The sequence below is a fragment of the Hyperoodon ampullatus genome (assembly GCF_949752795.1).
Source record: "Hyperoodon ampullatus genome assembly, chromosome: 14".
Taxonomy (NCBI): domain Eukaryota; kingdom Metazoa; phylum Chordata; class Mammalia; order Artiodactyla; family Ziphiidae; genus Hyperoodon; species Hyperoodon ampullatus.
The window spans coordinates 30,979,716-30,994,335 of record NC_136927.1 but is presented as its reverse complement, the minus strand read 5'-3'; the positions used below and the strand labels follow the sequence as shown (position 1 = coordinate 30,994,335).

The 14,620-nt window shown below is 43.5% G+C and overlaps 1 protein-coding gene across 1 annotated transcript in view; it reads left to right on the top strand.

The window, feature by feature from the left end:
* LOC307063034 (uncharacterized protein) overlaps nt 1-14,620 on the top strand; it is a gene marked incomplete at both ends in the record, with an annotated part of 141,439 nt that overhangs the window by 85,084 nt on the left and 41,735 nt on the right. Inside the window, 3 exons of the mRNA XM_079719028.1 lie at nt 10,717-11,025; nt 11,688-11,917; nt 13,121-13,198. Coding sequence (XP_079575154.1) covers nt 10,717-11,025; nt 11,688-11,917; nt 13,121-13,198 — 617 coding nt within the window. The remainder of the gene's footprint in view (nt 1-10,716; nt 11,026-11,687; nt 11,918-13,120; nt 13,199-14,620) is intronic.

The window sequence follows — 14,620 nt, the reverse complement described above, 5'->3', positions numbered from 1 at the left end:
AATTATGATATGTCACCATACAAAGATATTGCACAGTTATTGACTCTGTTCCCCACATTGTACATTTTATACCCATGACTCATTTGTCTCGCAGCTGGAAGTCTGTGCCTCTTAATCTCCCTCACCTATTTCTCTCTTCCTCCCCCCACCTCCCCTCTGGCAACACCTGTTTGTTCTCTGAGTCTGTGACTCAGTTTCTATTTTGTGTTTGTTGGCTTATTTGTTTCTTTTTTTAAGATTCAACATATAAGTGAAATCATACAGTTTTTGTCCTTCTCTGTCTGACTTATTTCACGTAGCATGATACCCTCTAGGACCATCCATGTTGTTGGGAATGGCAAGATTTCATTCTTAGAGCTGAGTAGTATTCCACTTTATATATATATATATATAGACATACACACACACACTACATCTTCTTTATCCATTCATCTATCAATGGACAGTTAGGTTGCTTCCATATCTTGGCTATTGTAAATAATGCTGCAGTGAACGTAAGGGTGCATATATCTTTTCTAGTTACTGTTTTCATTTTCTTCAGATAAATACCCAGGAGTGGATTTGCTGGATCATATGGTAGTTCAATTTTTAACGTTTTGAGGAATTTCCATATTGTTTTTCAGAGTGGCTACATTTAATACTTTTTATTTTGACATGATTTCAGACTTACAGAAAAGTGGCAAGAATATTACAAGGAATCCCATAGGCTCTTTACCTAGCTTCACCAATTATTGACATTTATCACAATTGCTTTATCATTTTTATTCTCTCTTTGTCTGTTTTTCTGTCTCCCTTTATATGTGTGTGTGTGTGTATAAGACATTATTATTTGCATATAAGGTTTTTTTTTGGCCAAGCCATGCAGCATGCGGCATCTTAGTTCCCCAACCAGGGATCAAACCTGCGCCCCCTGCAATGGAAGCACAGAGTCTTAACCACTGGACCGCCAGGGAAGTCCCTAAAATTTTTTATTCTTGAACTGTATTGTACTAAGCTGCAGACATGATAGTTCTTCACCCCTAAATAGTTCAATGTTTATTTCCTAAATATAGACATTCTCCTACATTCCATAATACAGTTCTCAAAATCAGAAAATTAACATTTATATAAGGCTGTTGTCTACGAACCTTATTCAGATTCCACCAGTTATCCCATTAATGTCCCTTATAGTAAAAGAAAATCCTGAATTGTGCATTACATTTAGTCGTATTGTTTCTTTGGTCTCTTTTATTCTGGATCAGTTCCTCTGTATTTCTTTCTCTTTCATGATTATATTTCAAAGGGTACAGGGCAGTCAGTTTGTAGAATATCCCTCATTTGGGGTTTGTTGGATGCTTCCTCATGACTATTTTCAAAAAAGCCTCGTTGGCAGAATACCACCTGATGTCAGTTTGTCCCAGTGCTACTGGTGACATCAGTTTTAATCACTTGATTAAGGTAATGTCTGCAAAGTTTCTTCACTGTTAAGCATTTTTCCCCTTTGTATGCTAACTTATAAAACAAGTTGAGAAGTACTTTCTTCCCTTCTATTTTCTGAAAGAGTTTGTATAAGATTAGTGGGAATGCTCCTGTAATTGTCTGATGGACTCTAGGAGAGAAGCCATCTGGACTTTTCTTTGTGGAAATTTTTTTTTTGGAAAATGAATAGATATATAAAGCTATTCAGATTTTCTATTTCATCATGTGTCAGTTTGCGTAAGTTATATTTTTCAAGGAATTTGTCCATCTCCACTAAGTAGTCAAATTTATTGGCATAGTTGTTCATTATATGTGTTATAATCCTTTTCATGTATGCAGGATCTATAGTGATACCCTTGCTTTCATCACTAATAGTTGTTACTTGTGTTTCTTCTCGCTCTTCCTTATTAGTCTAACTTGGATTTCATCAATTTTGTTAATCCTTTCAAAGAACCAAATTTTGGTTCTGTTCATTTTCTCTCGTCTCTTTTCAATTCCATTGATTTCAGCCATTATCTCTATTATTTCCTTTCTTACACTTAATTTGGGTTTACTTTACTCTTCTTTTTTAAATAAATTTATTTATTTTTGGCTGTGTTGGGTCTTCATTGCTGCACGTGGGCTTTCTCTAGTTGCGGCGAGTGGGGGCTACTCTGTTGGGGTGAGAGTGCTTCTCATTGCTCTGGCTTCTCTTGTTGCAGAACATGGGCTGTAGAGTATGCAGGCTTCGGTGGTTGTGGCTCGTGGGCTCAGTAGTTGTGGTTTGCAGGCCCTAGAGAGCGTGGGCTCAGTAGTTGTGGCACATGTGCTTAGTTGCTCCGCGGCATGTGGAATCTTCCCAGACCAGGGCTCGAACCCGTGTCCCCTGCATTGGCAGGCGGATTCTTAACCACTGCGGCACCAGGGAAGACCCTTTTGCTCTTTTTTTATAGTTTATTTATGGCAGATCCTCAAGCCATTGATTTTTAGACCTTTTTTCTTTTCTAATTTAAGCATATAAAACCATACATTTTCCTCTTAAGTTCCTTTAGCTGCATCCCACAAATTTTTATGTCATGTGTTTTCATTATCATTTATTTTGAAATATTTTCAAACTTGTGATTTCTTCTTTGACCCATGTATTTGAAGTATGTTGCTTAATATCCAAATATTTGAGATTTTTCTAGATAGCTTTTTAATATTTAATTTCATTGTGATCAGAGGATCTTTTCTGTAGGATAAGTCTTTTAAAATTTGTTGTGACTTGTTTTATGGGCCAGTCTATATCTATCTTGTGAACATACGTTATGCACTTAAAAAGAATTAGTATTCTGCTGTTGTTGGGTGTAATGTTCTATAAATGTTAAGTCAAGGTGCTTGGTTGTATTGCTCTGATATATACCTTTACTGATTTTTTTTGTCTGGTTATTGTATCAATTAATGAGAGAAGTGTGTTAAACTCTCCAACTATGTGGATTTCTCTATTTCTTGCTTTCATTCAGTCTATTTTTGCTTCATGTATGTTGATGTACTAGTATTAGGTGCATAAGCAAATATGATTATTATGCATTCTTGATGAATTAACCTGTTTATCATTGTGAAGCAGACTGTTTATCTCTCACACAGTTCTTTGTCTTGAAGTCTGTTTTGTCTGATATTAACGTTGCCACTTTTGTTTTTTATTGGAATTTGTACTGTATATATTTTTCCATGCTTTTTCTTTCAAATATATATTTCCTATGTTTGAGGTACATTTCTTGTAGCACACATGCAGTTGGATTTTGCTTTTATTTCCAGTCTGAAAATCTCTGCCTTTTAATTATGGTACTTACTTGATTTATCTTTAATGTAATTATTGATATGATTAGATTTGGGTCTACTATTTTGCTGTTTTGTTTTCTACTTTCCCATATATTTTTTTGTTCCTCTGTTACTCTTTGTTTGCTTTCTTTTGGCTGATTTTTAAAAAATTTTAGAACTCAGTGTTAATTTATCTGTTGCTCTTTCAACTATGTTTCTGTATGTTCTTTCACATTCTACTTAGAGTTTCTGGTATCATTTCTCTTCAGTATAAAGAATCACCTTTATAGAAACTAACACAACATTGTAAAGCAACTATACTCCAATAAAAATTTTTTTAAAAAAAGGATCACCTTTCGCATTTCTTGTAAGTCTGGCTTACAACAATGAATTCCCTTAGTTTTCATTTATTTGAAAATGTCCTATTTTGCCCTGATTCTTGAAGGATATTTTAAAAATGCATATATATATCTCTTAACACATTTAGAAGTTTTTCATATTTACTTCTTCAAAGATTTCTTTCTGTCCCATTCTCATTGTCCTCTCCTGGGATTTCTAACTGCACATGCTTTAGAATTTTCTATATTGTTCCACAGATCTCTGAGGCTCTGTTGACCTTTTTAGTCTTTTTTCTCTTTTCTTCAGATATCTATCAATCTATCTTTCAGTTCACTGGCTCTTTTTTTTTTTTTTTTTTTTTGTGGTATGCGGGCCTCTCACTGTTGTGGCCTCTCCCGTTGCGGAGCACAGGCTCCGGATGCGCAGGCTCAGCAGCCATGGCTCACGGGCCCAGCCGCTCCGCGGCATATGGGATCCTCCCAGACCGGGGCACGAACCCGTATCCCCTGCATCGGCAGGCGGACTCTCAACCACTGCGCCACCAGGGAGGCCCTTCACTGGCTCTTTAATCTTTCTTCTCCAAACACCAGCCAATAAAAATTTTAAGACCATCCAATAATTTCTTTTCAATCACAGATTTTATGTATTTTATTTAGTTCTAAAATCACCACTAGGCTCTTTTTATTAATTTATATTTTCCTTATATTTTTGAACATGGTTGTAAGAGCTGTTTTAAAATCCTTATCTGCTAATTCCAATGTCTAGGTCATCTTGGGGTTGATCTCCCTTGATGATTGCCCTTTCTCTTAAATATAGGTTACATTTTCCTATTTCTTTGTACGTCTAGTAATTTGAGATTGTATTCTAGACGTTTTGAATGATGTTAAGACTCTGATTCTTTTATATTTCTCTAAAGAGTGTTGTTATTTTTTAAATTTTTAGCATGCAGTTAACTTGGCTGGGCTCAAAATCCAAACTCTGTCTTTCCTCTGGTGGGCTGCAGTGGAAATAATTTTCAGCTCTTTTATCTTAGCTGGTCTGCTTGGAGTCTGTACCACCCTTGTGAAGTTCAAGGATTAGCTTTGGGATTCTATAGGTAGAATTTGGGATTCCCCCATGTGGCTTTCTCTGGAATTTCCCACTTCACTTTCCATTTGCTCTTGTCACCTTGAACTCTGTTCTTTGATTCTTTAATCAGTAAGACCATAGATTTCTGTGTGAGTTTTCTTCACCCTGCATGGCACCAAAAAAGAGTAAAAACATACAACTCAACTATTGCTGGTCCTTTCCTCCAAGTTTTAACTCCCCTCCACTGACTGCCTGTTTATGGTCAGTCTCCAGCCACTTCAGGTAACTGTTTCATATATTTTGTCCAGAGTGTACAATTATTACCTTGGGAGGGTTGGTCCATTTAAGTGTCTCCACCATTAATGGAAATAGAACTCCTCCTGTGTCCTTTTGACATGTCCCTATCATTCCTTGACCACTTCCTTCCTTTATGACCAAAAAGATGTTTCAATCTCATGTTATATTTTCCCTGAGATGGAATAAGTCATTTCTCCAAGTATTCCTGGTTCCTTTTTGTGCAAAACAGTATTTAGAAACTAAGATCTGGGTTCTAGGTGTATTTATTCCTACTGAAGTATCTGTCTTTCTAGGCCTTCTCAATGGACAGACCAAGAAAATAGATGTATGTGTACATACATGCACACACACCTATATCTGTCTATCTACAGATATATAAGCTTACAACCATTAGTCCTTAATTCCAATCCATCATCAAAAAGCTCATTCTGTTTCTTCCCCCTTTTCATATTTCTTATTCCCTTCTTCAACAGTAAGAAACCTGGCTCCAATTATTCATAACATATTTACTTATTTCTTCAGCCCTAGGATACATGGAAAGTAGTCAGAATTACTAACCTGTACCTTTGAGGAAATAAACCCTTTTAACTAGAATTCAATATTTGTTTAGAGTTCTTCTTGTCTTTGGCCTGAGGGTATAAATCTAAACACGGTGTTTATTTATTTTTAAATATTTATTTACTTAGTTGTGCCGGATCTTAGTTGCGGCACACAGGCTCCTTAGTTGCAGCAGGCGGGCTCCTTAGTTGTGGCATGAGAACTCTTAGTTGCGGCGTGCATGTGGGATCTAGTTCCCTGACCTGGGGTCGAACCTGGGCCCCCTGCATTGGGAGTGTGGAGTCTTATCCACTGCACCACTAGGGAAGTCCGCAAACACGGTGTTTAAATGTTAGTTGGGGTTAATCTCCCACCCACCCCGTGTGATGCTGTAAATCATTCGAAGTACAATTGGTTCACTGGTTTCTGTTTGTATTCCATTTTCAGGTTCCCCCATCTTTATTGATTTTGTGTATTTATTTTTCAATTATGTGAAACATTAACAAGTTTCCAAAAGTCAGAATTATACAAAATGGGATCTTTTGCCCAAGCATCCTTGACCGTAGCACCCTAGTTGGACATCTGTCCAGGGCCCTGTGTTTCAGAATCTAAAGACTCTGCTTTCCCACCTACCTTGGGGGAATAGTATCATTCTCTAATCTTAATATTAGCACTGACCCTCCTAATTCCTAATTGGTTAAATTGTGGCAAAACCAAATTGCATAATAAAATACCTGTGTAAAGATCAAATGACATAGGTTTGAAAAAATTTAAATACAATCAAGCAGCTTACTGTTCTTCTCAAGTTTACTTTGAGTTACACTGATGGTCTCCCGTTCATCTTTCTGAAGTTTATAATTTGCAGCTGATAACTAACAGACCCTCATGCTGATCTCTTAACACACATTGCTTCTTTTTTTTTTTGGCCATGCCATGTAGCATGTGGGATCTTAGTTCCCTGACCAGGGATTGAACCTGTGCCCCCTGCAGTGGAAGGGTGGAGTCTTAACCACTGGACCACCAGGGAAGTCCCACATTGCTTCATTTTTGAAGGCAATTATTGAGGTATAATTTCTTGGGGTGCAATTTACATATGGGGAAAACCCCTTCAAGTTTTGATAAACTCATACAGTTGTGTACCCACCAACACAGTCCTGATACAGAGTAGTTCCATCACCCCAAAAAGTTCCTTACTGCTGCTCACTGTCATCAGCCTTTCCCCCACCCTCTGTCCCTGGCAACCACTGAGATGTTGTCTGTCCCTATAGTTTGGGCTATTCCAGGATGTCACATGAATGGAATCATACAGCACATAAGCTTTGAGTATGGGATCTTTTGCCCAACATAATGTGGTTGAGATTCATCAAAGTTGTATGTATCAGTAGTTCTTTTTCCTTTTTACTGGTGAGTAATATTCTATTCTATGGATATACTGCAGTTTATCCATTCACAGCTGAAGGATATTTGAGTTGTTTCCAGTAATTTCCAATTATGAATAAAGCTTCAATAATCATTGGTCTATAGGTTTTTGTGGGAACATATGGTTTCATTTCTCTTGGGTGAATACCTAGGAGTGGGATTGATGGGTTGTATGGCAAGTATATGTTTATAGGAAACTGCCAGACTGTTTCCAGAGTAGCAGTACCATTTTCCATTCCCACCAGCAATGTGTGAGAATTCTAGTTGCTCTGCATCCTTGCTAGCAATTTGTACTGGCAGTTTTTGGCTTTGAGTTTTTTGGGTTTGTTTTTTTTTTTATCAGTCGAATTGTTTTTGTAGTTGTATCTCATTTTGGTTTTAACTTGCATTTCCCTAATGACTAATTTTGTCGAACATCTTTTCATCGGCTTATTTGCCACTTGTAAATCATTTCTGGTGAAGTGTCTATTCAAACCTTTTGCCCATTTAAAAAATCAAGTTGCTTGTTTTTTTATTATTGAATTTGGGAATCATTTATACAAGTCCTTTATCAGATATGTGTTTTGAAAATATCTTCTTTATTTTATTTATTTATTTTTTTTTTGCGATACGCGGGCCTCTCACTGTTGTGGCCTCTCCCGTTGTGGAGCACAGGCTCTGGACGCGCAGGCTCAGCGGCCATGGCTCACGGGCCCAGCCGCTCCGTGGCATGTGGGATCTTCCCGGATCAGGGCACGAACCCGTGTCCCCTGCATTGTCAGGCAGACTCTCAACCACTGCGCCACCAGGGAAGCCCTGAAAATATCTTCTGATCTATGTCTTTTTATTTTTTTTATGGTGTCTTTTGAAAAGTGGAGGTTTTAAATTTTGATGAAGTCTGATTTATCATTTTTTTTCTTTTGTGAATCATGCTTTTGATGTCATATAAGAAATATTTGCCTGAGGCCACAAATTTTTCTCTCATATTTTTCTTCTAGAAGTGTTATGATATTAGGTTTTAAATTTAGGTCTGTGGTTAATTTTATTTATTTATTATTGAAGTACAGTTGATTTCCAATGTTGTGTTAGTTTGAAGTGTATAGCAAAGTGATTCGTTATATATATATTCTTTTTCAGATTGTCTTCCACTATAGGTTATTACAAGATATGGAATACAGTTTCCTGTGCTATATAGCAGGACCTTGTTGTTTATCTATTTTATATACAGTAGTGTGTATCTCTTAATCACAAATTCCTAATTTATCACTCCTTCACCCTTTCCCCTTTGGTAACCATAAGTTTGTTTTCTATGTCTGTGAGTCTGCTTCTGTTTTGTAAATAAGTTCATTTGAGTCATATTTTAGATTCCACATATAAGTGCTATCATATGATATTGATATTTGTCTTTCTCTGACTTACTTCACTTAGTATGATAATCTCCAGGTCCATCCATGCTGCTGCAATGGCATATTTTATTCTTTTTTATGGTTGAGTAATATTCCATTGTATATCTGTACCACATCTTTTTTTTTTGAATTTTATTTTATTTATTTTTTTATACAGCACGTTCTTATTAGTTATCTATTTTATACACATCAGTGTATACATGTCAATCCCGATCTCCCAATTCATCACACCACCACCACCACCCCTGCCACTTTCCCCCCTTGGTGTCCATACATTTGTTCTCTACGTCTGTTATACCACATCTTCTTTATCCATTCATCTGTTGATGAACACTTAGGTTGCCTCCATGGCTTGGCTATTGTAAATAATGCTGCTATGAACATTGGGGTGCATGTATCTTTTATTTATTTAAAAAATTTTTAAATTTTATATTGGAGCATAGTTGATTAACAATGTTGTGTCAGTTTCAGGTGCACAGCAAAGTGATTCAGTTATGCATATACATGTATCTATTCTTTTTTAAATTCTTCTCCCATTTAGGTTATTACAGAATATTGAGCAGAGTTACTTGTGCTATACAGTAGGTCCTTGTTGGTAATCTATTTTAAATACAGTAGTGTGTACATGTCAATTCCAAACTCCCAATCTATCCCTCGCCCACCCTCCCCCCTGGTAGCCATAAGTTCGTTCTCTAAGTCTGTGAATCTGTTCCTGTTTTGTAAATAATTTCGTTTGTATCACTTTTTTCTTAGATTCCGCATATAAGCAATATCATATGATATTTGTCTTTCTCTGTCTGACTTAATTAACAATATAATGTGGATAATCTCCAGGTCCATCCATGCTGTTGCAGATAGCATATTTCATTTTTTTATGGCTAATATTCCATTGTATATATGTACCGTATCTTCTTTATCCGTTCATCTGTTGATGGACACTTATGTTGCTTCCATGTCTTGGCTATTGTAAATACTGTTGCAATGAACATTGGGGTGCCTGTATCTTTTCGAATTAGAATTTTCATCTTTCCTGGATATATGCCCAGGAGTGGAATTGTGGATCATATGGTAACTCTATTTTTATATTTTTCAAGAACCTCCTTACTGTTCTCCATAATGGCTGCACCAGCTTACATTTTCACCAACAGTGTAGGAGGGTTCCCTTTTCTTATGTGGTTAATTTTGAATTAATTTGTGTATACGTTTGGGTAAAGTTCACGGTAGTTTTTTCACATGTGGATTTCCAAACAATTCAGCACATTTATTAAAAAGACTATCCTTGGGCTTCCCTGGTGGCGCAGTGTTTGAGAGTCCGCCTGCCAATGCAGGGGACACGGGTTCGTGCCCCGGTCTGGGAAGATCCCACATGCCGCGGAGTGGCTGGGCCCGTGAGCCATGGCCGCTGAGCCTGTGTGCCCGGAGCCTGTGCTCCGCAACGGGAGAGGCCACAACGGTGAGAGGCCCGCGTACCGCAAAAAAAAAAAAAAAAAAAAAAAGACTATCCTTTTCCTGGTTAGTTACCTTTGCACTTTTGTCAAAAATCAATTGACAATTTGTGTATGGGTCTATTCCTCGATTCCACACTGTTCCATTGACATTATTTCACACTGGTTAACATCCTGTAGGGCATGGTGACATAGGGCCCTAAAATGTAAGTAATTTGTAAAAAGATGATTTCAAGATTCTGCAAGAAATTTCCATCTGTATAGAAAGTGCTCTGGACTCTGTGATAGAGGTTAGCCAGAGCTCTGTGTCTGGTAGCATGGAACAAGGGTGTCTAACACAGCCTGGGGGTGCAGAAAGGCCAAGCAAGGCTTCTTGGAGGTGGTGACCCCCGAGTCAAACCTTGAATGAAAGGAGAGAGGTGTCAAGACCCTACTGGAGCCCAGTGGGGTCAGGAGATGTAAATGGTTCTGATAAGAGCAAGAATTTCTCTAACGCATGAGTTATGTATTGGAATGGGACTAGTTTAAGGGTGTGTGGGACTAGCTTAAGGGTGTGGAATCTTTTTCTCCAGTGGGTGGAAGAGACCTCTGAGCAATTTTTCTCTCCGTAGAGTTCTAGGTTGGACCCCTCGAGGCTTTCTGGGTCTCAGTTTTGTTGTCTGTAAAATGGGGGCTTTCTATCACTTTGATCCGTGACTCTCCTGAGCAGGATTCAGCACTGGTATTAACAGACACGCCTTATCAGGCTTGCTGCTTTTTTGCCAAAGCTCTTTTATTTGTGAATTAGCTTGCTTGGTCCTCGGAGCATCCTGCAGGGGAGGTGGTTTAAGTTGGTCCATTTCCCAGATATGCTCTCTCCGACATGAATTAGAATTTTATCATGGATCTAGGAACTTCCTGCCCCAGGATTCTTTGCCTTACTTCCCAAAGCAGCCCAGTACCCTGGGCTGACCCCCTTCTTTGTATGGGTTCTCTCCCATCCTCTGCAGGTACCATCATGGTCACTGCTGACTCAGCTGTCCTGGGATTCCTCTTGCGGGACAAGCATGAGAAGGCAGGGAACACCACCAGTGTGCACAGTGTGACCTGCATCCTTGTCCAGAATGGCAGCCGGGCCTTGCCAGGAGAGCTCCAGCTGAGGGGGCGACTGCAGGCCCAGACGGGGAGCCTTGAGGGCCAGGCCAGCCTCCGTGCTGACACGGCCAGCCTAGCTCTGGGTGGAGTCTGCATCTGGGGCCCTGGGCACGGCCAGCTCTCGGTCACACTGAGTCACAACATCAGCACCTTGAGTGAGGCAGGTAGGAGGGGTGGATAGGGCCCAATGGCTTCCTCCCCCAAAGACTCCCAGAGCCTGAAGCCAAGGGAGTTAAAGGAGCCCCCAGTCCCCAAACCCACCTTCCAGCTCTATTTCCTCCCCCTACCAGCTTCTCCCAGTGCCTCCATCTTCCCTGGGCTGTTATTCAGCCAGAACACTGGTTGCTACCCAGTACAGACACACTTCTAAACTGGAGGGCAGAGGCCCCTGCCACTGGCCCCTCCCCCAGGACTCCCCGCCCCCAGTCTGGCTTCTCCAGCTTGGAAGCCTGGTCTAGCAGGGCCTCCAGGATGTTCTCGGCACTGTGGTTAAGAAATAGCTCGGACACCCCCAGCTCTAGCTTCTTGGGGACATTTCCACGGGACCTGGGGGGGCCCAAATGTGCAGCAACAAGAGGAGAACACAAGATCAGACCCGTTCCCCTCGTGCTTTCTGAGAGCCCATGCCCTGCCTTTGGGGAGGTAGGAATCCAAAGGGGACACGGGGCCTATCACTTGCTAGGTGTGGCCATTGTAGGTATAGGTGGGAGCTGGGGGGTTTGTCTGCCTCAGGGCTCAGGGGACCCTCCAGAGAGAAGGAGGGCTGTCAGTGACCCCGTTCTGGCTCCCGTGGAGGGTACCATCTTCTGGTTCCTCTCATCCCCAGGACTCCCCTCCCAGGCAGAGATGCTCCTACTGCACAGCCACGTGGCTTCCAACCTCTCGGTGCGTGTGATGCTGCGCAGTGCAGAGCGTCAGCTGGATGCTGCCCTTGGCCTGGAGGGCCCGGTCACCAGCACCCCGGGAAGCCGGCTCCGTGCCAGCCTTGGCCACACGGTGCCTGGCCTCAGGCGCTGGGGCCTCCCCTTCTCCGTGGACGGCCGTGGGCACTTGCAGGTGGGTGAGGGGGCTGGGCCCGGGCCCCGTGGGGGCAGTGGGCCTGAGGGACACCCACAGCTTTGCTTCTCCCAGAGCGTGGGACCCAGTCTGGCAGTCGCGCTGGTGGTGAACGTGGATGGCGATCAGCTTCGTGTAGCCCTGGAGAGGAAGGGAGCCGGCGGCCGCTGGGGGCTGGCCCTGGGGCTGCACCACGGCCTCTCAAGGCTCCAGGTAAGTGACCCAAGGTCCCCATTTGGGTGGGGCCCCCTGCCTATGCAACTTCTCTAGTCACCTTCCCAGCTCCCACCAGCTTGCCCCTCCCACCTCCCTAGCCCCTCCCACCAGCTTGCCGCTCTCACCGTCCCAGCCCCTCCCACCTTCCCTCCCAGCCTCTCACCAAATTTCCCATCCTCCTTTCCCATCCATCCTTTCTCCTTTCCTCCCACCCTCTCCTCCCATCCATCCACCCTCCCTTCCTTCCTCCCACCCTGCCTTCTACTCTTCTTCTCTGTCTTCTGTCCACTTGTCCTCCTGTCCCTCTGTCAATGCTCCCTCCCCTGCCCTCATAAATGGAAGTATATATGAGGCAGCTCCCTCAGAGGCGCTCTGGGTCTATCTAGTAAAATGAAAACTGCTGAGACTCTCATCCTTCAGCTCGTGTTCTGGGTTACCTCCCCTGGAGAAACCCGGAACCCTAGACAAGGAAACACACACACAACTGTCTTTTGCATCGTTCTCAAGAACAAAAAGCAGGAAACCACCTCTGGGCCTGGCACAGGTGTGGCTAAACCATCCAAAGTGTGCGAGTGTCAGGGTGAGCGAGCCAGGCATGCGGCCCGAATCCAGCCTGCTTCATCACTTACCAATTGTGCAACTTTAGTCCAGTTGCTTACTCTTTCTGTGCCTCAGTGTTCTCATCTGCAAAATGGGGCTGTTTATAATCCCTGCCTCCCATGTTTACCTTGAGGATCAGATGAGGAACCAGTTAGAACCTGGCACACAGGTTACTTCTGTTTTTTTCTGGTTACTTCTGTTTTTGACGATTCTGTGGGTTAGCACTTAGGTCTGCACAAACCTCTCTTTGGGGGTTATCTTCCCAGGGAGGCCTTCACAAAGGGAGATGGGGTCAAGCTGTATCTCAGTACTCTGTCCAGGGTTAAGATCGGTGAGAGACACCTCATGCCTACACATGCCCCCTACCCACCCTGCTGGTCTCCCTAGGTCAACTGCAGTGGAGACGCTTCGCCTGCCCAGCTGTCAGGGCTCTGCTGGGGGGACATCACTGGGTGGCCTCACGAGGTACAAGGGTCTCTGTCACAGGCAGAGCAGGGTGGGAGATGGTGGTCTGCCTCTGGAGGGGTGGGGTGGGCACAGGCTGAGCACCAGGGACTGCCTGCTAGATGGCTTAGGGCCTGTGGCCACTGCCAGGCTGACCCACATGGTCCCCTCCTCCAAGCCCTCCACGTCCCCAGTAACATGCATCTGGGCTTCCAGCCCTGAGGGGACCCAGCCCAACCTGACAGCAGATGGGTGGTCCCTTCTGTAAGCGCATTTAGATAGTGACCTAGAATCCAAGTGTTTCAAGCCAGCCTCTGCCACAGGGAGCTGGGCTGGTGACAGGCATATCTGGGTTTTTCGGGGGAGACAGACAATGGGGCTCACAGGCACACATGCTGCCCAGGCTGGGGCACAACACAGCTTAAGTAGCTCCAGGCTCTGCCGGGCCAGGGTGCAGGTGGATAGTAGGTCCTCTCCTTCGAAGGCAAGGCATGGCTGGGAGACCTGAGCACAGCACCTGGACTCCCTGATCTCCAGCGGGGCCCTGTGGCTCCTGGGCCAAGAGCTGTGGGTGAACTGGACATGGGGCGACCACTGGGGTTGCCTGCAGACCTTGTCAGTGCTGCCCTGTGGGCAGCTGGGTGGGCAGCTTGTGGTAGGCTTGGCTCAGCTGAGCTCTCAGTCCAGTTAGCTCTGGGGGACCAGCCAGTGAGCACAGCCCTGAGGACGGCCTGGGGGAAGAGAAGGACAGGTTTTTCTACTCCTGAGGATCTGCTCTGGGACCAGGGAGACATGAGCCTGGAGGTGCTGAGTGGATGCTGCAGGGTGTCTGGCCTGGGGCACTGCCTGGGGGCCCTGGGAGCTGGTGCTATGGGCTCACTGCCTGGCTGTCCAAATAGAGGGAACATGGCCTCCTTGGGAGGACTGTTTCTGCCAGCTTCACCTCTGTGAGCGTAAAAGATGCAGTACTTTCATGCCTCCAGCTTGGCAGTGGTAGCAGCTCCACCCAGTACAGGGACCAGAAAATCAGACCAACACAACTTCCTGCCCAGACCTGCCACTCACCTGCTGTGTGACTTTTAGCCAGGCATTAACCTCTCTGAGCCTCAGCCTTGTCATCAGTAAACTGCAGGTGGCAACACCTACCTTACACTGTCGAGCATGAAATGGGCCAACGCATGTCAGGTGCCAGCTCAATTTGGTATCCTTTCTTTTGGTGTGGTTTCAGCTACCAGGGAATCATGATCTCATTTTACAGATGTGGAAACTGAGGCTCAGGGAGGTGAAGTCACCTTCCCAAGGTCACACAGTGGCCTGAATGGCAGGAGGGTTAGCCAAGAGAATTGAGGATCAGGATTGAAAGGGTCTTAATGAGCTAGACAGATGGGCTGCCTCCCCCCAGAGGAAACTTAAGACCGAGGGGGCACGTGGAGTTAGCAGCTA